Raw genomic sequence first — 25,041 nt, forward strand, 5'->3', positions numbered from 1 at the left:
ACACCCATCCGTTTTGAGGAGAGACGGATTCAGGGTCTTTTCGGTCTAAAAACGACTCTTTTATTAGTACTAAAACAGAGTCGGGCCGGCGCCCGTTTTTGGGGTCGTGCGGGTCGTTTTCAGACTCTAAAACAGCGTCGCTTGTTCTATGCGGGATATTCGTAAAAACAAATTCTTTCTGCAGTTGTTTAATTTTATCAAAACCACATTTATTTTGAGGTTTAGGAGATAAATATAACACATAAACAAGTTTAGTCAGAGGTTTTGATTTAAAATATAACGTCTACTTCATAGATATACAACACACGGGCAGCCTAGTACATTTGAATTTCCGAGCTGGGTCAACCTTTCCTGTCCTAGTTTGTATTGTATCGCCCGGACATTAGGTAAATAAAGCAGATACTCAATAAGACTAGCCGGTGCAACAAGGTTGACGCGGTCAGACTTTAGGATGAATTTACTTTTACTAAAGGATCAGAGGTGCGTGAAGGATATATATCTATATGGTCTACTTGTGAAGTAATTGTTAAAACGCTTTTTCAGTACATCTGTAAAAGATATTAAATGGCAAAGGAAAAACATTGCCAAAAAAGGTATATCTATGGATTTATGAATTTTGTTGGAAGAGGGGAAATTAAATCAAACAGTGTCTGTACTCTGTATATCCCAAAACTTATTCATTTTCAGCAGATACATTCACGAATTTATATATTAAACCTCTTTGCTCATATATATAGTAGCTATAGCTGGCCAAACCGCTGGACTAAATTGTCTGACATTTTTTTGAGGTAACTCATGAGTACTCTGGGGGTAAAACATGAAGCAAAACATCAATTTTTAAAATTTCAATTTAAAAAATTACAATTCAGCTAGTTTTTTTTTTATAGATACAGGCTTACCTACGAAGGATGATACTTTAATTAAATTTTATTTAATTTAATCTTTTGATCTAACAAATTACTAATGTAGTGTGGAAGACGAGACCTGGCGGCCTCCTAACACAAAGGCCGTAAACAAAGAAAAGAGTTCTGAATCCTGCGCTGCATCTCTCGGTTAGAACAATGTGATTGATTCCGACATTTTGTAGTTATTGTTATCAGTAAAATATATACTCGTGAAAACTTCCTTGTCTTATTGGAGATCGACGCGACGTCCTCCATAGTAGGGAATTTCAAGAAAAAGTCTGACAAATTCTGTATAGTCGTCTCTGAAGTCTCATACCTTATGTACATAGCATAAGAATTCAAAGTCACTGGCTTTAAAAAGGGAGTGTTCGTGAAAAATGAAAGCTTACGGCGATAAATAATCGCTTCCGATCGCTACTAATCTCACTTCTATCTGTTGCGTCTATATTGAGAAAATTGTTAAAAAACGTCTCATACCGAAGAACGAAGCGTTCATACAAATTGAGGAAGTTGGAACATTCGACTTGGATCGTAAAAAAATCAAATTAATATCAAACAAATAATCTAGATATTAAATCCTATAGTCATCGATAATTTTTCGACGCATTTGTATATAGTTGATATTTCATAATATTTTTTATTTTGTGTTTTTAAAATTAATATTTCGCTTACAACTTGTTTTCACGACTGGCGCATTCCTGGAAAATATGGAAAATGTCGTCTTCATTATCAAAATCCTAGAATCAGGAATGAATGTTTTTAAAAGTCACTCTTGGATCATAGAAAGTAAAAAAAATATTATGAAATATTAATTATATACGAATGCGTCGAAAAATAATCAATGACTATCAGTTGTAATATCTGAATGCTTTGTTTGGAATCAAATTGATTTTGTTACGATCCGAGTCGAAAGTTGCAACTTTCTGAATTTTAAAGGAATCTACGTTCTTCGGTAGAGATGTTTTTAACAGTTTTCTCATTATAGACGCAACAGATAAAAGAAAGATTAGTAGAGATTATTTATCGTCGTAAGCCTATACCCCCTTTAATTTTTCGCGAACACTCCCTTTAATCATCTGTATGCCCTTTATTTAAAGATTAGGACAATCATTCAAATTCATTTTTTGTTCGCTTGTTTATTTAATCAACTTATTTCCGTTTGAAGGATGTTTGTTAGCAATACTTTATCAAGGAAGGGTTTAACAAAGTTTTCAACCATATTTTGAAGTTCTTAGTTTGAAATTATATTCCCCTTCAGCACAATTTAAAAGTTTAAGCAAACAAGAACAATTCATGGGACTGTTCTAAAAAACTAAGAGTGTTACACTGCAAATCATTAATATTTATGTCATTGTTTAAAAACTATTAAACAATATAGAAAAATAGTTTTGTCAAATTTTATACTAAGTTGTATAAAGCAAAGGAACTGACAAATAGCCGCGTACTGTATATTTTTACAGCCTGATGATGTAAAAATTTGATATTGCTATCTTTGGCCATTTTAAGCTATATACAGGAATGATTATACAATTAAATGAGTAAAGAAGTTTTTTTTCATCTATCAGAGATTGCTCTTTTTTATTACCTCCCCACACCCCTCTTTCTAAAAAAAATAAGCAGATTAAGATTGAAAAATAGTCAGTGTAATGTGACGATGGGGTGGGGGGTGGTAGGAGTAGTCCACGGAACATTCAATAAGAAAATATTTTGATGTTTTTAAGATTTAAAATGCCCGAATCCGGCCCTTTCCTTCTCGCACCTCTGATTTGGCCTCTAGGTCACGTGACCACTGCACTAAAGAAGGATCCAAATGAAACCCCAAGAAAGGTATCTTGTAAAAACTTTAAAAAATTGTTTTCTAAAATGTGTAACACATATTTCAACTAAATCTAGAATGTCTACCAAATATTCCAAATATATCTAGAATGTCTACCAAATATTCCAACTATATTCAAGAATGTCTACCAAATATTCCAACTATATTCTAGAAAGTCTAACAAATATTCCAACTATATCTAGAATGTCTACAAAATATTCCAAATATATTAAGAATGTCTACCAAATATTCCAACTATATCTTGAAGGTCTACCAAATATTCCAAATATATCTGTAATGTCTACCAAATATTCCAACTATATTCTTGAATGTCTAACAAATTTTTCCACTATATCTAGAATGTCTACCAAATATTCCAACTATATCTAGAATGTCTAACAAATATTTCAACTATATCTTAAATGTCTACCAAATATTCCATTATATTAAAAAAATCTATCAAATATTCTAACTATATTAAGGATGTCTACCAAATCTTTTAACTATATTTAGAATTTCTACCAAATCTTTAAACTACCAGAATATACTAATGATATTTAGAATCATGTTGACCGGCATCAAAGTTTGTCTGGACATATGATGGGGGCACTCAGCTCACTTAGGTAACGATCTTATCTGAAGATGGGTTTTGTCTAAAACCTGAAAGATTATACACATCTTGTATTCGTAATTTGATCTGTCACGATACCGTTGTGAATCAGGCATGTCATCTTTGCATGGAGGATCACTAAGTCTTAGTCTTCGTTACTTTTAAACTGCGTTACTTATATTAACACTAATAAATAGATTAAATCAAATATGTGGCCACACATCAATTTCGAAAAAAAAATTCAATGCCCATTATATTCTCTAGAGTTTATTATACCTTTGATTCTATTTCTATATCTTTTCGTTCAAAAAAATTGAAATATCATCGCGCCAATAGACTAGTTTTTCAGGTCTTGGATGATGGCTTATGCCTGTATGTACTATCTACCTGAGAAATGTGGACTTGAAGCTTATCCTGGTTTTGGTCCTGGCAGGGTATACAGTCTAGACTGGGTTTCCCATATATTAATCAGGTCAATATTTAAACATAAACATCACCTGGCAGGGTATATACAGTCTAGACTGGGTTTCCCATATATTAATCAGGTCAATACTTAAACATAAACATCACCTGGCAGGGTATATACAGTCTAGAGTGGGTTTCTCATATATTAATCAGGTCAATATTTAAACATAAACATCACCTGGCAGGGTATACAGTCTAGACTGGGTTTCCCATATATTAATCAGGTCAATATTTAAACATAAACATCACCTGGCAGGGTATACAGTCTAGACTGGGTTTCCTACATATTAATCAGGTCAATGTTTAAACATAAACATCACCTGGCAGGGTATATACAGTCTAGACTGGGTTTCCCATATATTAATCAGGTCAATATTTAAACATAAACATCACCTGGCAGGGTATACAGTCTAGACTGGGTTTCCCATATATTAATCAGGTCAATATTTAAACATTCTGGATATGATATGATTTTAAAACTGATTCCGTTGTTTTTCTAAACCGGATTTACTAAACTTAAAAGGAGAGAAATTAAAAATGGTTAATGGATAATCTGTGGGTTCTACAAATATGTATATATATAAAGGAATATAGTTGGAACCTGGATAATCTGTGGGTTTTGGGATTGGTTTCTCTATTTCTCCCCCCTCAAGGATAAACTGCATAAATATAAGGTGTTAAATCCCATATTTTTAATATGTTTTTACAAGTTCAAATACTAAGATGATACCAATTGGAAGTTCCAATTGATATCATCTTAGTTTGTAACACTAAAATAATCATATTTACAAAATAAATACCATTACACAGTCTTTGAAGAATTCCTATGTTTTGTGAAATTACCTTTATAATGATGATTAAAAGATTGTTATTGTAAATTCATAAAGGTATAGGCCGGCGGTTATTTTCATGAGTTATATGGTAATGAACCCTAGCTGGATTTTGTACACCAAAAATAAATGTTTTAATTTGGATGAATATGGCTTCAGAATTTATGTAAATTGACGATTATATAGATTGATTAATTGATTATTTTAGATGAACCCTGTCTATCCCTCCTGGAATCAGATTAAGCATGATGCATTCTGGACTACAGCTGCAAGGTATAAAGCATGATGCATTCTGGACTACAACTGCAAGGTATAAAGCATGATGCATTTTGGACTACAACTACAAGGTATAAAGCATGATGCATTTTGGACTACAGCTGCAAGGTAAAGCATGATGCATTCTGGACTACAGCTGCAAGGCATAAAGCATGATGCATTTTGGACTACAGCTGCAAAGCCTGATGCATTCTGGACTACAGCTGCAAGGTATACAGCATGATGCATTTTGACTACAGCTGCAAGGTAAAGACTGATGCACATTCTGGACTACAGCTGCAAGGCATAAAGCATGATGCATTTTGGACTACAGCTGCAAATTAAAGCATGATTCAATCCGGACTACAGCTGCTAGGTAACTCTTGATGCATTCTGGACTACAACTGCAAGTTATAGCATTATGTATTCTGGACTAAAGGTGCAAGGTAAAGCATGATGTATTCTGGACTACAGGTGCAATGTAAAGCATGATGTATTCTAGACTAGCTGCAAGGTAACGCATGATGTTTCTGGACTAGCTGCAAGGTATAAAGCATGATGCATTCTTGACTACAGTTGCAAGGTAAAGTATGATTCTGTGTGGACTACAACTGCATATTAGTTCAATTAGCAAAATAAAGTATTACCTTTTGCGGTAAATATTGTTAGGAATTTGAAATAATAAAATCACGTTTTACTAAAGACGACATTTGATTTTGTGATTTTAGTTTTTTCGGGAGTCTTTTCGAGATTGTTCTCTGTCACCATTGGGCTCTAGGAAGCATACCAATGCAGGTTTAATTTTTTTATTTTGAATCAAAAAAAAATAATTAAGTTTTATTCTGCAAAGAATAAAAAAACTATCCTTCTACACAAAGTGATCTCAGATAAGACGACATTTTAAGTCCTGAGTTCTGCATACATCTTGAAGTGTTTTTATGGAATTTTATTATCTTTTTGATTAGTGTACACGATTTAATCGTAAAAGCATAATATTGGCAATCCTTTTTATATTTATTTTGCTAATTAGAATATCTCTGTTATCTGTGTTATCATTATAATCTCCAGTGTTCGCTGTTTATATCAATACAATGAAGATAACTTTTATATTTAAGTTTTTATATCTAACCAGTTTTTTTCAAATTAGAAATTTAATAGTAAAGTAAAGAAAGAGAAGCTGTTACTTTTTTCTATGTTTATTTGTATCATAAATGCGGTTTAAAAACTTGGTAACAATTTTAATTGAAATTCATCTTCATTGTATTGATATATAAGAGACGACTGTGTAATCTGTGTAATCTGTATAATCTGTAATCTGTAATCTGTGCAATCTGTATACGATTTATGTATTCTGTATAACTTTTTTTAGAAAAGTTTCTCTGAGACTCCTATTTTAACCACTGTTCTAGCTCTAGGTGTTACTCACATTAGGACACCACACTTCTACTTTGTACATAGGTAAAGTACATTAGGATACCACACTTCTACTGTGTACATAGGTAAAGTGCATATTATTTTGTACAAAGGTATATTTCATATTACTTTGTACGTTTTTCAATCGTTTTCAAAACGATCGTTTCGTTTTTGGGAAAAAACGATCGTTTTTAAAAACGACCCACTCGTTTTGAACTTTTAGAAAACGAATAACGATCGTTTTTGAAAACGATCGTTTTTTTAAAACGATTTGCGACCGTTTTTATACGATTGTTTTTTAAAAAAACGATCGCTTTTTAAAAAACGATCGTTTTTGAAAAAAAAAATTATTGACAATTATTGTAACGATCGTTAACGAAGGGTCGTCGTTAACGATCGTTAACGAAACCACGAACTTTATAAAAAGTTTTTGAAAAAAAGTTACATGCAACTTTATTGAATGTCGTCTTACATATGAAGTTAAACAGTTTTGGGGGAGCTAAAACTTCTTGATATTTTCTTAAAAACTACTTAATCTTAATGATAAGAACAAATGCCTTTCAGGTCGGTTTCCTCTCTTCGTTAACGATCGTTTACGAAACGACGATTTTTACAGTAAATATCACTTTGTACATAGGTCAGCACTTAGTAAAACAAGAAAATTACAGTATACAAACAGAGTAAACTTGTCCGTCTTCACTGTTCATCTTTCAGAGACATTGTAGACATACTTTACAGCCATTTACCTTTTTTATTAAGTAAACTCTAGCAGACATAATAATATTATGGTTTTAGAAATAAGGTATTACAATGCTATTTAATAACAAAGACGATATCGAATTCGTCACTGAATTCCTATGATATTTTTGGGGACACCCTGTAGTAAACATTATTTTGTACATAGATAATGTATACGTTAAACATACAACTCAATATAAAAAAATAAATTGTTAAATGTTTGAATAACCCATACCCAACCAACTTCAAATAATAAGACTTGTGAATAACTTGTTTTAACTATTTTAACAATTTCATGATTTTTTCTTCTATGTAGATTATTTCTTCTATAGATAAAGCACGTAAATTATTAATATTAAATTGAAAGAACTTTTAGAAATATTTCATCATTTCAGAATGATGCATCCTTGGAAGACGACATCCATTCCAGACTTTGGAAAAATCCTATATAAAAAGGTAATAAATATCTTAAAACCGATTAGTTTTGCAATGAAAAATTCTATTAATTTATGAAATTACAATCAAAATTTTACATATTTACCATGAGATCCAGAATAAAAAGCCTAAATACAGTGGTAAGCGATTATATCACAACAATGAAGACGACTTTTTAATAAAGTTTTGATTGCTAACAAGCTTTTTTTAAATTACAAGGTTACAAGTATTGATCCTTTTCTCTTGATTTCTGTGTTTATGTGTATCAGTGCTGTTCAACAGCTGGATGTACATTAAAATTGTAGTCGAAAGTCGTCTTCATTGTATTAATGTAATCGCCTAACACTGTATAAGCAATCTCGTATATTTTTAGTGTGGTTACAAGTGTGAAATGGATTAAGTAGTATGTACAAGGCGAAATTGCTGTATTCTTTTTTTCATTAGAGTTTTAAAACCAAAACTTTTTTGTCTAATATAGTCGTTTTCATGTTCCTAAGTTCTTGGTTTTCACCGTACACAATTTGAATTTAGATTTAAACTGAAGAAACTATACTTTAACCATATTAGACAAAAATAGCCCTATCGCGATAGGGTTAAGCAATGAAATAGCTAACCAAGGAAATTAAGTCCTTCAGTAAAAGGTAGATTTTGTAACTGATTTAATCTTGAATTTTTTTCCAGTGCTTTAACTAAGCCGTTTAAACATTCTTTTAAGCGTCCCGAAAAAATGAGAATAACATGAAAGACGACATTTTCTCAAACAGTTCAAAACTAAATTCTGATCAATAGTTTTGGGATTGAAGTTGAAAATTATAAAAGGATAAAAAGTTTAAACCTACAATTTATCCAAAAACTTCGTTTAATCTTAGCACCAAAAAATCCAATGCTTACTTTAAAAAATGTACAATGACTACACCTACAATTAATTAGAAAATTCATAAAACATTTTCAGGTCCATTCTCTTCATCACAAGTCTTACAATCCGACTGCATGGAGTGGTACAAATATGCATCCTGTAGAAGCTACATTGTACTATTCTGCAGTACTTATACCTGGTAATATATAAACATGTACTAGTGGTACAAATATACATCCTGTAGAAGCTACATTGTACTATTCTGCAGTACTTATACCTGGTAATATATAAACATGTACTAGTGGTACAAATATGCATCCTGTAGAAGCTACATTGTACTATTCTGCAGTACTTATACTTGGTAATATATAAACATGTACTAGTGGTACAAATATGCATCTTGTAGAAACTACATCGTAATATTCTGCAGTACTTATACCTGGTAATATATAAACATGTACTAGTGGTACAAATATGTATCCTGTAGAAGCAACATTGTACTATTCTGCAGTACACATACCTGGTAATATATAAATATGTACTAGTGGTACAATATGCATCCTGTAGAAGCTGCAATTTTACTATTTTGCATTACTTATTCCTGTTAATATATAAACATGTACTAGTGGTACAAATATGCATCCTGTAGAAGCTACATTGTACTATTCTGCAGTACTTATACCTGGTAATATATAAACATGTACTTGTGGTACAAATATGCATCCTGTAGAAGCTACATTGTACTCACCTATAAACATGTACTAGTGGTACAAATATGCATCCTGTAGAAGCTACATTGTACTATTCTGCAGTACTTATACCTGGTAATATATAAACATGTACTATTGGTACAAATATTCATCCTGTAGAAGCTACATTGTACTATTCTGCAGTACACATACCTGGTAATATATAAATATGTACTAGTGGTACAATATGCATCCTGTAGAAGCTACATTGTACTATTCTGCAGTACTTATACCTGGTAATATATTTATAATGTACTAGTGGTACAAATATGCATCCTGTAGAAGCTACATTGTACTATTCTGCAGTGCTTATACGTGGTAATATATAAACATGTACTAGTTTTACAAATATTCATCCTGTAGAAGCTACATTGTACTATTCTGCAGTACTTATACCTGGTAATATATAAACATGTACTAGTGGTACAAATATTCATCCTGTAGAAGCAACTTTGTACTATTCTGCAGTACTTATACCTGGTAATATATAAAAATGTATTAGTGGTACAAATATGCATCCTGTAGAAGCTACATTTTACTATTCTGCAGTACTTATACCTGGTAATATATAAACATGTACTTGTGGTACAAATATGCATCCTGCAGAAGCAACGTTGTACTATTCTGCAGTACTTATACCTGGTTATATATAAACATGTACTAGTGGTACAAATATGCATCCTGTAGAAGCTACATTTTACTATTCTTCAGTACTTATACCTGGTAATATATAAACATGTACTAGTGGTACAAATATGCATCCTGTAGAAGCTACATTTTACTATTCTGCAGTACTTATACCTGGTAATATATAAACATGTACTAGTGTTAAAAATATACATCCTGTAGAAGCTACATTTTACTATTCTGCAGTACTTATACCTGGTAATATATAAACATGTACTAGTTGTACAAATATGCATCCTGCAGAAGCAACCTTGTTACTTATACCTGATAAGCATACGTAAGCTACATTGTAATAATATTTCAGAATGAAGTCATATCCTTTAAGGTCCGCATCTGTGTAAGAGTTAGAAATGTTTCTAAAACATGATTGTGAAAATCTAAACTTCTTCATATTTTAGTTGCATTTGGTTTGCATCCTATCCATGCTGTAGCTAATATTATTGATTTGGGAGTTGCAGCATGGCTGGGACATGATGGGTTCCAGGTAATTTTAACATTCTTAGGAGAACAGAAACTCTGGTTTATTTACAATCTAATTGTTTTTTTTATACCTTACTGACAAATAACATTGTAAAGTACTGGCACTGTGCAACAGCATTCTCTGACAGAAAACATTGTACAGTACACGCTTCTTGTACTAGCTCTAGCACAGCGTCTAATGACAGATGAAATTGTACAGTATACAATTCTTGTACCGGCACTAAGCAGTGGGCATAGTACCATCTTACTGATAGTTGTAAAGAGTCAACTTTGGCCGGGCAGAGAGTCTACTTAAAAATGAAATTTCACAGCACATACCGGCACAATGCCAAATATTAAATTATATTGCATTTACAGTACACACTTTTTGAACCGGCACAGCGTCTATTGACAAATACAGTACACACTTTTTGAACCGGCAAAACATCTATTGACAAATACAGTACACACTTTTTGAACCGGCAAAGCATCTATTGACAAATACAGTACACACTTTTTGAACCGGCACAGCATCTATTGACAAATACAGTACACACTTTTTGAACCGGCAAAGCATCTATTGACAAATACAGTACACACTTTTTGAACCGGCATAGCATCTATTGATAAATACAGTACACACTTTTTGAACCGGCATGGCATCTATTGACAAATACAATACACACTTTTTTAACTGGCATAGCATCTATTGACAAATACAGTACACACTTTTTGAACCGGCATGGCATATATTGACAAATACAGTACACACTTTTTGAACCGGCATAGCATCAATTGATAAATACAGTACACACTTTTTGAACCGGCATGGCATCTATTGACAAATACAGTACACACTTTTTGAACCGGCATAGCATCTGTAAATAAATGAAATTGTACAGTACATACTTCTTGAGCCGGCACAGCATCTGTTGATAAATGAAATTGTACAGTACATACTTCTTGAAACGGCACAGCATCTCTTGATAAATGAAATTGTACAGTACATACTTCTTGAACCGGCACAGCATCTGTTGACAAATGAAATTGTACAGTACATACTTCTTGAACCGGCACAGCATCTGTTGACAAATGAAATTGTATAGTACACACTTTGTGTACAAGTACAAAATTTTACATGTATAATTGAGTTGATTTTGATTTGAGTTTATAGTGGCCTGGAAGTGGAGATTATTTCCATCTACTCCATCATGCCCATTTTGATTGTAACTATGGAGCTATGCATGTTCCTCTTGATCTGCTTTTTGGAACATTTGCAGGATCTAAAGAAGAGGTAAAATATTTTCAACAAATTATTTTGTGAGAATTGTTATCATTATTAGAATTTAGGGTGATATAAAGTTGTTTGAATAAGAGTTTTACATAAATTAGTTTTTAGGTGAAACAGATTTGGTCAAATAAACCATCTGGAGAAGAAAACAATACAACACCTGTTCATGCTGCCAGCAAACAGGCAGATAAGGTCATGTGACCTACTAAACATATATACGGTCATGTAACCTAGACAAATATACGAAAATGGTTACCTACTACACAAATTTAAGGTCTTGTGACCTTCTAGACAAATATACGATAATGTGACCCACTACACAAATTTAAGTTCTTGTGACCTTCTAGACAAATATACGATAATGTGACCCACTACACAAATTTAAGGTCTTGTGACCTTCTAGACAAATATACGATAATGTGATCCACTACACAAATTTAAGGTCTCGTGACCTTCTAGACAAATATAACATAATGTGATCCACTGCACAAATTTAAGGTCTTGTGACCTTCTAGACAAATATAAGGTCATGCGATCCACAAATGTATAGTCTAGAGACCTGCTAGACAAATATACGTAATGTGACCTACTACACAAATGTTTGGTCTAGTGACCTGCTAGACAAATGTAAGGTATTGTGATCTACTAGACAAATTTGGGTCGTATGATCTACTAGACAAATATAAGGTCATGTGACCTACTAGACAAATATAAGGTCATGTGACCCACCTGTGACTAGGTTCAAATAAGCTCTTGTGATAATGATATTGTGATTATGATATAATTTGATTATGATACGATAAATGAAATGTGAATGGTAAAATCACAATATTGAATAGTTCTTTGTACAATATACATTGCCTTGTCTTGTGTATTTAACCACAGGCATGTTTGTTCTGTATCAAATAATGATAATAAATAATATAATATAATACAGATTTCTGAGATTCATTATCATCCAAATCTAGGAGTATGGAATAGAAGAGAGATACAAATGACGCGGCCCGCCCTACCATATGATTATCCATGCTTTGCAGACAGTACTCCAATTGAATAAGAAATATTTGTCTGATGTACAACCGGTCTAAATATTTCTTATTCAAATGAAGTACCGTTTACAAAGCATTGTATAATTAATCATATGGTAGAGCGGGCCGCGTCATTTGTATCTCATTGGTCCAAATATAATTATAAAAGATATTTTTATAGAAAATTTAATCTTCTTCAGAATACGTCTTTATGTGAGGGGTGTGCTCTGTAAGTCTGGGGGTTGTGACTCACTAGGAAGACACCATTTTAGCTTAAGTGTATTTCATGTTTTACAAGAAACTTAAAATTCAAAATCCCTAAACAGGCTATGGGGGGGCCCCATGAAGTTTTTTTTTGTCCTTGCCCTCTCATTTTTAACACTATCACCGTGAAATGATTTTTGTAAAAAAAAACATTTATTTTTTACTTTATAGGGTAGGGCACAGGGCGGAAAAAAGTCCAGTCTGTGAAAAAGAAAATGTAAAACAGCGCATAACATTGACTAAACCTACAGATCTAAAAACTATCTTTTTGAAAAGCCCTTGAAAATGCATGTAGAATTAGGTGTCACAGTTTGATGTTTGTTTAAAACGGATTTTATTTTGTCCCTTTTTTAGGCATTTTTTCAACCCTCTTTAGCATTCAAACTATTAAAGTTATCGGTCTATTTTTTTCTATGAGCTGGCCTTGAAATTTGGGCAAAAAACTTGAATTTCAACCCTATACCTATTCTCTAAGGCCTTTTCTAGAAGATATCTATATATTTAGTGTGATTGGTTAATGTGGAAATGTATATATATATTTAGTGTGATTGGTTAATGTGGAAATGTATCTATATATTTAGTGTGATTGGTTAATGTGGAAATGTATATATATATTTAGTGTGATTTGAATAATATGAAATTGAGTGTGTGGCAAATGGCAATGAGCCTCATTTATTTCCTGAATATATCAAATTATATGATTAATATAACAAGAAGGCAATTAATTACACCATAATGTAGATAGAAAATCTACAATGCAATTTATTAAAAAGTAATCTAATGTAAAATAAAACATAAATACAATATAGGTTTATAACTTCTAAACTTCTAAAGAAACTGTCTAACAAACAAATTATATGTATTTAGAAATTTAATATCAAAGATTATTTTTATATTTGTAATTGAAATAAGTAAATACAAGGTTACCCACAATGGATGAGATTTCAGAGACGACTTTACGAAATTGATGCTGTCTTATACATGATTCATGATTCTCTTCAACTTTAAACTTGTTTCTTTATTTTAAAATTATAAAATTATGCATTAAAAAACTATATTGTAAGAGTACTAGGTCGTCTCCACAGTCTCATCCTTTGTGGGTAACCAGCTGTATATTCATTATGCAAACAGTTAGTATTGCTAGTATTTGTGACAAAATTGATTAAAAGTAATCTCTTTTTATTCTTTTTATTTCCTCTACTGTCGCTTTAACTCTGCGCTTTTTCATTTCTCTATGGATGTCTCTCCCTCCATGTAATTTATCTATGGTTGTCTCTTCCTAAATGTAAGTTCACTATGGATGTCTCTCCCTCCGGTCCATGTAATTTCTCTATGGATGTCTCTCCCTCCATGTAATTTCTCTATAGACGTTTCTCCCTCCATGTAATTTCAATATGGATGTCTCTTCCTCCATGTAATTTCCCTATGGTTGTCTCTCTCCATGTAATTTTTCTATGGATGTCATTCCCTCCATGTAATTTCTCAATGGTTGTCTCTCCCTCCATGTAATTTCTATATGGTTGTCATTCCCTCCATGTGATTTCTCTACGGTTGTCTCTCCCTCCATGTAATTTCTCTATGGTTGTCTCTCCCTCCATGTAATTTCTCTATTGTTGTCTCTCCCTCCATGTAATTTATCTATGGATGTCGTCTCTCCCTCCATGTAATTTATCTATGGTTGTCTCTCCCTCCGTTAATTTCTCTATGGTTGTCTCTCCCTCCATGTAATTTCTCTATGGTTGTCTCTCCCTCCATTTAATTTGTCTATGGATGTCTCTTCCTCCTGTAATTTCTCTATGGGTGTCTCTCCCTCTATGTAATTTCTCTATGGATGTCTCTCCCTCCTGTAATTTCTCTATGGATGTCTCTCCCTCCGTATAATTTCTCTATGGATGTCTCTCCCTCTGTATAATTTCTCTATGGATGTCTCTCCCTTCATGTAATTTCTCTATTTATGGCTCTCCCTCCTGTAATTTCTCTATGGATGTCTCTCCCACCTGTAATTTCTCTATGGATGTCTCTCCCTCCATGTAATTTCTCTATGGATGTCTCTCCCTCCATGTAATTTATCTATGAATGGCTCTCCCTTCAAGTAATTTCTCTATGGATGTCTCTCCCTCCTGTAATTTCTCTATGGTTGTCATTCCCTCCATTTAATTTCTCTATGGAGGTTTTTCCCTCCATGGAATTTCTCTATGGATGTCTCTCCCTCCGTGTAATTTCTTTATGGATGTCTCTCCCTCCGTGTAATTACTCTATGGATGTCTCTCCCTCCATGTAATATCTCTATGGATGTCTCTCCCTCTATGTAGTTTATCTATGGATGGCTCTCCCTAAATGTAAGTTCACAATGGATGTCTCTCCCTCCATGTAATTACTCTATGGATGTCTCTCCCTCCTGTAATTTCTCTATGTATGTTTCTCCCTCCATGTAATTTCTCTATGGATGTCTCTCCCTCCATGTAATTTCTCTACGGATATCTCTCTCTCCATATAATTTCTCTATTAATGTCTCTCCCTCCATGTAATTTCTCTATTGATGTCTCTCCCTCCATGTAATTTCTCTATGGATGTCTCTCCCTCATGTAATTTCTCTATGGTTGTCTCTCCCTCCATTTAATTTCTCTATGGATGTCTCTCCCTCCATGTAATTATTCAATGGTTGTCTCTCCCTCCTGTAATTTATCTATGGGCTTTTTTCCCTCCAGGCTCCATGTAATTTAAAATTTCAACACGCTAAACAGCAATCTAACATTATAAAAGTTAAAATGTAGATTTAATATTATTTATCTAGATTCTAGATTCTAGATTCAAAGATAAGTTTTATTTTCACAATCTTAAATTAATTTCCGCCCTCACGAAGACTTCATACATTGTTCTGAAAAAAGAAAATAATTATAAATCGGGAAATTAGAAAATGAATAACTTCCTCCTCAAAGTTATTTTCTTTGTTAAAATAATTTTTTAAACAAACAAAAAAGTATTTTAAAAACACCCATCTTTTATGATTTTTAAAGCAATTTTCTCTCTATATATTTTTGATTTTTGGGAAATAATAGATTCAAGGTGAAATAGCATGCGTTGCCCGTGAAAAACAAATTAAAAATTTTCAAAAAAAGTTACCCTTTAAAAAAAAATCTTTTTGTAAAAAAATCGTTTAAAAAAAACGAATTAAAAAGGAACATCTTTTTTAGCCTATTTTACCCCCGAATGGGTTCCCTCAAATATTAGCCAATTCGATCAGCTATACAAATAAATATATATATATATTTGAAAACTACTGATACAACTTTGCAACCTCGCAACTTTAGTTTAGCGTGTAATATGTTAGTTTTAAAATACTAACAGGGTTACCCACAAAGAATGAGACATAAGAGACGATTCTATAAATGTATACTGTTTGTATCCTTATTTTAATGATTTCCTACAACTGTAAACTTTTTTGTTATTTCTCACATCACGAAATAGACTATTAAGAGATTATATGTTAGAGTAGAGACTTAATTTATCTATGAGATCATCATACTATATGAGCTTCACGTCGTCTTTACAGTCTTATTCTTTTTGGGTAACCCTGTAAATTAAACTGTGCTCATTTTTGTTGTCGTCTTTTTTATTCCACAGTATAGTATTGGTAGATAATCATAAAATAATATTTTGGCCTGAGCTGAAACTTTAGAATGGTTTATATTAAGATTAATGCTTGATCCTCTATTTTTCTTAATATCGAGACTAACCTAATCTTGTACTTGTATCCTGAAAAGTGTATAAAATTCAACCAATCAGAGTCACGTATAGAAGCCAATAAAATTGAGATTTTGCGCGCCATTTAAGATTATATACAGAAACGGGAGGGACTCTCTAAATCAAAAAAAAACCGGTTTTTGATTTTTCAGTACTATATCCAAGAAAGAACGGTTTAAGAAGAAAATCAAAAGTGTGTACATCGGATACTCAGATTAAGTAATTGGGATTAAGGATATCTCATTCTAAAGTTTTCAGCTCTGAAAGGATACGGAAAGTCTAAATTTATGGTTAAAACTGAATACATGATCGAGGGCATGGCATTATGATTAACAAGAATATTTTGGCAGGAAATATAAAATCTTGCTGATCTGACCTTGGTTCATACTACAATACCTACCCAGGATAGTATAGATATGTAAATATGTATCCTGTTATATCTTAATTCATCTATATACAGGGTTCCTCACAAGAATGAGACTTCAGAGACGATTGTACAGAATATATAATGTCTGTTTCCTTTTATGTATGATTCCCGGTTTTCAAAAGATGAAATTCATGGTGAAGACTTAATTTAACCTAGGAATAGTTAAATTTTAGGAGGTCGTCTTTACAGTTTCATCCTTTTTGGGTAATCCTGTAAATGATTGTAGATGATTTATGAATTATAATTATACATATGTATTTACAAAATTCTTCCTGACCACTTTTCGCCGCACTTTTTCTTTTTACAAGACAGTAAATAAATAATAAATTATAAATTCTAATAATAAATCTAATAAATAATCATTAATAATCAATTTTGTATTCAACATTGTTTTATAAATTAAAATACATATAAAAAGAACTCTCTGAATGAAAAAAATCATACGCTTTTTTAATTATTTGAAACTTCAGATGTTTGAAACCAAACAGCAATGCCACTTTCATGCGTCACCTAGTGTATATTTATGAAGAAAGTTCTGCGCTCTGTTATATTTGTTCCTCCTCCCACCCTCTGAGTTCTCCTCCTCGCCGTCTCACCCTCCCCCCTATTAGTTCTCCTCCTTCCCGTCTCCCCCCATCCGTGGTTCCCGGAAATTATAATGTTAAACAAACTATTAAAGATTTCATGATTTAACTTTTATTGTTAAATGGTTTAATGTGAAAAAGAAAACATAACCTTTCCCCTGAAGAAAACAGCTTTAAAGGGACTTATAGACGTAATTTTAATTGACTCTCCTTTTTAAAGGTTGGCATGTTTATTTCACTACATTACCATTGAAGAACCCTGATTCTGTTAAAAAGTATTAAAATACTTTCTGTATTGTCTCTGTGTTCAGATATTCCACAATTACAAATATTTAGTTTGAAACTAAAAAACACTGATGTCTTATTTTTCCTTGTTCAGGTGAAGGGTTTAGATTTTAGTGTAACGTTGTGAAATAGAACATACCACGTCCACAGACGACAGTACCTTTAAATTTAATTGCTAAAAAGGAAATACTGGCTTTTGGTCACATTCCAATTGCTTTTAGTTACAATTTTACCAAGGATACACTGGGAGGTTGACCCATGTTTGATGTCCAAATATGACAAATGATACATTCATTGGAAAGCTCTTGTGCTGTACTTTCAGAATCTGCCAAAACATTGCAAATTTTAATCCAGTTATATAGTAAAAATGTTTGCAAAAAAAACATATTCTAAAATGATGAAATATACGTTTTTTAAAAGTCCTTGAGCATGCCATTTTAAATATGCAAAAATTTATGCAAAATTTTAAACAACCTGATGTATAATTAAGAAAAACTAAAAATATGCAAATTTCTTTTGACGATTTTATGCGAATAATTTTCAAAAATTTCTTTTCAAACCTTGCGCAATCCGTTTCTTTTTGTCATAAGCTTTCCAAAAAGCTAAAAATTTTAAAATCTGACTACTAAAATCTGACTACTAAACTAAACTAAAAGTGGGTCAAAACTAAAGATTTAGTTTGTTACAGGAACAAGTAGTCATTCAGGTAGTGTGCCTGAGTACTCAGGCAGTTAGTATAAAACCCAGTTTTAGACCTAAAAGAAAGTATTTAGGAAAAGTCAGAAGATTTCAACAGTCTCAGACCAGCACTTTTGAAGTTATGTAAAAACATACAGGGGTGGGTCAACTTGACCCCCCCCCCCCCGCCAGCAACTTTCATTCTACATTCTATTGGATATTTCTGACAGATACATGGTTTATACATTACACCTAACCATACAATTTCTATAAAATTATTTTAAATGCTTTTATTCCAAAATACTTATAGAAAAATGTTTTAAAATATTATCATATGAAGACGAGAGGCGCATGCTCAAATTTAGAATTTTCAGAAATGTTTCTATAAGTTGTAAAAATAATCACGCAACCTCGATTGATCCCGTGTCTATACTTGAGTTATCATAATCTTTTTTAAAATCTTTACGCGTGAACAATTGAATTACAATGTAGGGGAAAAAAATAAACAAGGGACAGTGGTAAGCGATTATATCAATACAATTAAGACGACTTTTTAAGTTTTGATTGTTAGCAAGCTTTTTTCAAATTACAAGGTTACAAGTAATTAAAGAGATCCTGGTTTAAATCGACTACTTCTCTAGGCTTCTATTTTTATGTGTATCAATGCTGTTTAGCAGCTTGATATGAATCAAAATTAAAATCGAAAGTCGTCTGTATTGTATTCATGTAATCGCCTACCACTGTCAAATAATCTTCTTTCTATTGGCCAACATAAGTGTGATCATAATAAAGTTCATTTCGTTTTACATTTGCATCAAGAGAAGTTGCATCAATTTTTAAGATTGGGTCATTAAGTCATGTATCGGCTTCGGCTAATTAGAGATGTTTTATCGCGAATACAATTTTGAAAATAATACTGCTGAAAATGATGATAGAATACTAAAAGTATTTTTTGTGTCAAAAAAATGATTAATTTATATTAATATTTCTATTAATTTATCAAATAATATTATATATAAAAAACAAGCATAAACTTTTATTTTTTTTGTTCACCCTGTATGACAATTTGCTTGGAGAAAACTAGCTGATTAGACTGATTAGATAAGTGGAGAAGTTTGTTTCTGATTATCTAAAGGATAGTTTTAAACTGATTATTTAAAGAAAAGTTAGAAATGATTAGCGTAAATTATTCACACGTTGAACCTTAAAGGGAATGTTCACGTAATTTCAATCGATCCTACTTAAATAGAGTCCCAGGCCGGATTCACAATGATACTCTTTAAATCTTGTCCGCTCAAGGATGAACAAGATATTTTTTCTTCCTTAAAAATTAAGTTTTTACGTATACAGAAACTCTTTTAATCAACAAACGCATGTTAAATGTCTTTTCAGCGTTGGTATATATTATAATTTAAATACCTATATTCATACTTTTGAATGTTATAGAAATGGTGTAAAGTGTATGCAGTTTGAAAATGACCAAGCCTGTATTTGACAACGTATTTAAACTTTTCGTTTAAACCATCCAATAACTTTACAGCAAAATAAAATAAATATTTCTAATTTCCATCTCTCTGAATAGAAAGATAGAATCCTAATTCTTGCCTGTTCTATCCTCTACATAATTAGGTTAACAATTCATTTGTTGTACACACAAATCATGAAGTCATCAAACAATTAACTAATTAAACTAATGAAATAATTTCATTAGTTTATGACTTTGTAAAATAATCCAGTGTTTATTGTCTAATATTAATCCCATAAAAAATTCAAAATGGATTTTCTATTTAAAGGGAGTGTTCGTAAAAAATTAAAGGGGGTATAAGCTGACATCAAATTGAATTTGATATCGATCGCTACTAATTTAACTAATTGGAAATATATATACTTACTCATCGTAACAATTAACAGTCAGGTGAAATCATACACATTCTCACCAGTAGGGCTGGGCGCTCCTGGTTGAACGATCATTCTTTCCCAAGAACACATGGTTGTGACGAATTAAAAAAAATCGCCATCGAATGAAGATTAAGTAATACTAATTTTATAAGATTTTAATGAGTCTAAAAAAAAAATATTAAAAAATGTCTCCTTAAAAATTTCCGACCTGAAAGAAGTAAATGTATTAAATATCTAGCAGGAAGTGTGGTGTATACTTCCTTGTTTATCTAGCAGGAAGTGTGGTGTATACTTCCTTGTTTATCTAGCAGGAAGTGTGGTGTATACTGAAGAAAGAAATAAACAAAAATTGAGGATTATAGGGATAAACATAAAACACAGAGGTAACATTTAACACACATCTCAAGTAAAACAGGGAAAACATTGGAGGATTTATTTAATATGTTAATATGTCATGAAATTATCAGATTCAGTGACACACACTGTACAACAAATAAAAAAAGAAAATATCTAGAATGTCTGAAATGATACCCTGGGGGTAAAAGGATAATATTATTTCACATTTCCTTGATGAGGAAAACACAAATACTTTTCTTGGTTTTATAATATTCAAGGTTTTATATTTACAGGGTTTTCAGTTTTCTAGGTTCCATATTATTCAAGGTTTTATATTTACAGGGTTTTCAGTTTTCTAGGTTCCATATTATTCAAGGTTTCATATTTCCAGGGTTTTAAGTTTTCTAGGTTCCATATTATTCAAGGTTTCATATTTTCAGGGTTTTAGGTTTTCTAGGTTCCATATTATTCAAGGTTTCATATTTACAGGGTTTTAAGTTTTCTAGGTTCTATAATATTCAAGGTTTAATATTTACAGGGAGTTTTCCGGGTTCCATAATACTCAAGGTTTCATATTTTTTAGGTTTTACTCAAGGTTTCATATTTACAGGTTTTTCAGTTTTCTAGGTTTCTTAATTCTTAAGGTTTCATATTTGCAGGGTTTTAAGTTCTTAATAATCAAGGTTTTATATCTATTTTTAGTTTTCTAGGTTCCAAAAAACTGAAGGTTTCAATTTACAGATATTAAGTTTTGTAGGTTTCATAATTCTCAAGATTTTAAGTTTTCTAGGTTCCATAATAAACAAAGTTACATATTTACAGGGTTTACATTTCTCCAAATCCATGCTTTCATGTTTTACATTGTTCAATCTAAGAGCTTTACTGTTAATCAATATATCTTGTTTCGTTATACATTTATCTTTCTGATGAGAAGCTTTTTGCAGTCCTGAATTCACTTCTGTTTTTAGGATGAAAGACTCAAAAAAGAGTAGTAAGATTTTCTATTGTACTTTTATGCACTAACAAGTTTCATCTTTGGGTCCCCGCTTTTATTCCTAACCTTCTTTCTGCTACGAAATGGTCAAACTACCAGCATATATGGTTGTTTTAAATCTGAGTATTTGTTACCGAAAATCATTTTTTAAAAGGTTCCAATATTACTTTAAAAATCATCCATATTACTGAACAAATTTCACTAACCGTTTGCTTAGATTATTACCTCAGATAAATACCTGATTGTTGATTGTTTGATCCAACTTTACAGAAATCAGATCAACGGTCTAAAATATATTTCTTTCCCAAAAAAGTGTAGATCGCTTAACCCTGTAAAGACTGGGGAGTCTTAATCTATGTATAGCCAGGGGGGCGTTTTCACCCCCGTAGAAAAAAGGCCTTATAGAATAGGTATAGGGTTAAAATGCATGTTTATTGCGCATTTTTTCATGGCCAGCTCAAAGAAAAAAATTAGACCGATAACTTTAATAGTTTGGGTACTAGGAAGGGTGGAAAAAAACGGACTTTTTCCGCCCTGTACCCTACCCTATAAATAGAAATTTAAAAAAAATTAGAAAAAATCCTTTAAATTACTTTCATTAAAAGTTGCAAAATTTCACGGTGATAGTGTCAAAAATGATAGTGCTAGGACAAAAAAAATACAGGGGGGCGACGAACCCCTCCACAGCCTGTTTAGGTTTAAAGTATATTGTTTTGCTGGCCTAGGTTTTCTTTATTAGCAATAATTTGCAATAAAGATATGAGTCATAAAGAGCTGATAGAAAGCAAATAAAGATTTATATCACGCGGATTTAAGGGTTTGGTCCTTATCCCAGAGAACTCTGACTTTCGATCCCAGTTTGGCATATTAAACGTAAAATTTTCCTTATTTTCTTTTTTTACTTTTTGTCGGCATACGCGTTTTAAATGAAAAAGTATAAAATAACAAAAATCGCAAGTTTAAAGATTGTAGAAATATAATTAATAATGATATCTTTGTTTAGAACTGCAAGCTGGCATTGCTTCAATCCTTCAAGAGAACTATATACATCCTTCCCAGCCTTGTAATGTGTCAATAATTAGAAACTGAACTAAACAGGAAGGAACAATATACGTGATTGATTTCAATTAGAAGAAACCGAACATATCCCGCCTGGTTAGTTCGGTGTGATATATGAACAAAGAGTATAAATGAATGAATATATATATAAGATATAAGATTATATAGACGGAATGAAGGATTACTCCTTCAGACAATCTCCTCAATCAAACATCAAAATTAATTATGAAGATTGTATTTATCTAAGTATAAAGTAATTAAATTACAAACGTAGCATTTGAGCAGTACCATTTTCCTCATTTTCTATGATGTGAAAATGATTTTTAATTTATATTTGTCATGGGTTTACTTTTGTGAACCTTTTCAACCTTAAAGGGACTGTAAAGGAAAAATGAAAGGGGGTATAGGATAAAACCTATGTCATATGTCAGATTTTGTATAAAAGTTGTATCATTAAATAGATCATATTCAACAAATACACAACCAATCTGAAAACGATTATATCCCACAGGACCTATGAGAATTTCAGGTTTTCTTATATTATAATTTTTTATTGTGCATTCTTAATAGATTTATTTGAAAATATTATTACATGTAGTCCGTACGTATAGTCCGTATTACGTCACAATATCTTTAGCCAATGACAATGCAGTATTGTTGTCACGTGGTACTGACGGAAATCACGTGACCATTATACTGCACTGCCATTGGCTTAAGTACTGGTGACGTAATACGGACTATACGGATTAAATGTAATAATATTATCAATTATATCTATAAAAAATGTAAAATAAAAATAAAATAATTATAACAGGAACACACCTGAGATTTTCAGGTTATTATGAGATATAGTCGTTTTCAGATTGGTTGCGTAATTGCTGAATATGCCATTTAGAATTAAAGCGTTAAATAACCGATTCACAACGGTACTTTGAAGCCTTTTAACGGATAAACAATAAGAGGTTGTTTCTGTTTGAATAAAAATTCTTGCAATTTTTTCCTTGGTCTCTGCTGCTTAAATCCGCAATTGTGACTGTTTCAGAAATCTGCAATTACAATTTTGTAAATTTTAAGATAGAAAAACAAAAATAATATAATATCTTTTACTCAGTCAAAGGTTAAAGGGTAAAATAAGTTCTGATGGTGTGCAATTCTTCTAAATAAAGAGTCACCTGAAATTAAGTCAAAAGTCCATTTAAAGAAAATAACGTTTCTAAAACTTTCTTTTTGGCAAATTTTTTTATTTCCCCATATCTTTCAATACTTTACTATTTCCCCATATCTTTCAATACTTTTTATATTTCCCCATATCTTTCAATATTTTTATATTTCCCCATATCTTTCAATATTTTTCTATTTCCCCATATCTTTCAATTCTTGTCTATTTCCCCATATCTTTCAATATTTTTATATTTCCCCATATCTTTCAATACTTTTCTATTTCCTCATATCTTTCAATAATTTTATATTTCATCATATCTTTCAATATTTTCATATTTTCCCATATCTTTCAATATTTTTCTATTTCTCATATCTCACTATTCTTTGTTCCCCATGTAATTAAATATTTTTCTCCATATATTTCAATCGGAGATCGTTTAAACCTTTTGATATTTCACCATAGAGTAATTGATCTATCGGAACAGGGTCTGAGAACTCGGGTTACAAACATAATAAAATCATAGTTTGTGGCAAAAGCTCAATTCTTCTGTGATAAATATTAAAAATAGTTTGTTCTCCCAAAATTGTTTACTTGGTGCACAATGAGAAAGTTAAGAATTTATGAATACATGTAGAGTATTAAGTTGTGCGACGTGAGTGAAATAAAGAAATAATCATCCCCCTTCTATCTACACTATTATAAAGAAAACCCTTCTATCTACACTATTATAAAGAAAACCCTTCTATCTACACTATTATAAAGAAAAGCTGTCTGGAAAAAGGACCCAATAATACGAGATATTTTACTCCAGGGACTTATATGGCAATATAAATAGATTAGACTTATTTCTTTGCAGATAGAACATAAATGGTCAATGAACATGATCATAGAATTTTTATAAAACACTAATAGTACATTATTGTCTTTTGTTTTGTAAGTGTTAACATTTTAAATTGCTTTTGTGCAAATTAAATGTTTTTTTTTTTTTTCTGAAAAATACAAATTAGAATTGGTTTCTTCTAAACAGACGTCAGGAGCGAGTTTGATTTATTTTCTCCAGGGGTCTGGGTCT

At 31.7% G+C, this 25,041-nt stretch overlaps 1 protein-coding gene across 1 annotated transcript; it reads left to right on the top strand.

Moving 5' to 3' along the window:
• The first annotated feature begins 315 nt into the window (after positions 1-315).
• On the top strand, positions 316-12,445 carry LOC111701593 (methylsterol monooxygenase 1). Its single transcript, XM_023472942.1, has 14 exons — positions 316-386; positions 970-1,052; positions 2,627-2,732; positions 3,283-3,344; positions 3,681-3,803; positions 4,383-4,470; positions 4,835-4,899; positions 5,610-5,676; positions 6,251-6,339; positions 7,428-7,488; positions 8,420-8,522; positions 10,158-10,243; positions 11,393-11,512; positions 11,618-12,445. Exons 3-14 carry the CDS (start codon positions 2,634-2,636, stop codon positions 11,708-11,710), a joined length of 1,056 nt encoding a protein of 351 aa, XP_023328710.1. The 5' UTR covers positions 316-386; positions 970-1,052; positions 2,627-2,633; the 3' UTR covers positions 11,711-12,445.
• Positions 12,446-25,041: the final 12,596 nt, after the last annotated feature.

The sequence above is a fragment of the Eurytemora carolleeae genome, unplaced genomic scaffold (genome assembly GCF_000591075.1).
Source record: "Eurytemora carolleeae unplaced genomic scaffold, Eaff_2.0 scaffold432, whole genome shotgun sequence".
Taxonomy (NCBI): Eukaryota; Metazoa; Arthropoda; class Copepoda; order Calanoida; family Temoridae; genus Eurytemora; species Eurytemora carolleeae.

Excerpts from the sequence above, each read along its gene's own strand:
- LOC111701593 (XM_023472942.1), top strand. The coding sequence starts at position 2,634 with ATGCCCGAATCCGGCCCTTTCCTTCTCGCACCTCTGATTTGGCCTCTA. Across the intron at positions 5,677-6,250 it reads TAGGAAGCATACCAATGCAG|AAAAGTTTCTCTGAGACTCC; the intron begins GTTTAATTTTTT and ends AACTTTTTTTAG. Across the intron at positions 6,340-7,427 it reads CACTTCTACTTTGTACATAG|AATGATGCATCCTTGGAAGA; the intron begins GTAAAGTACATT and ends TCATCATTTCAG.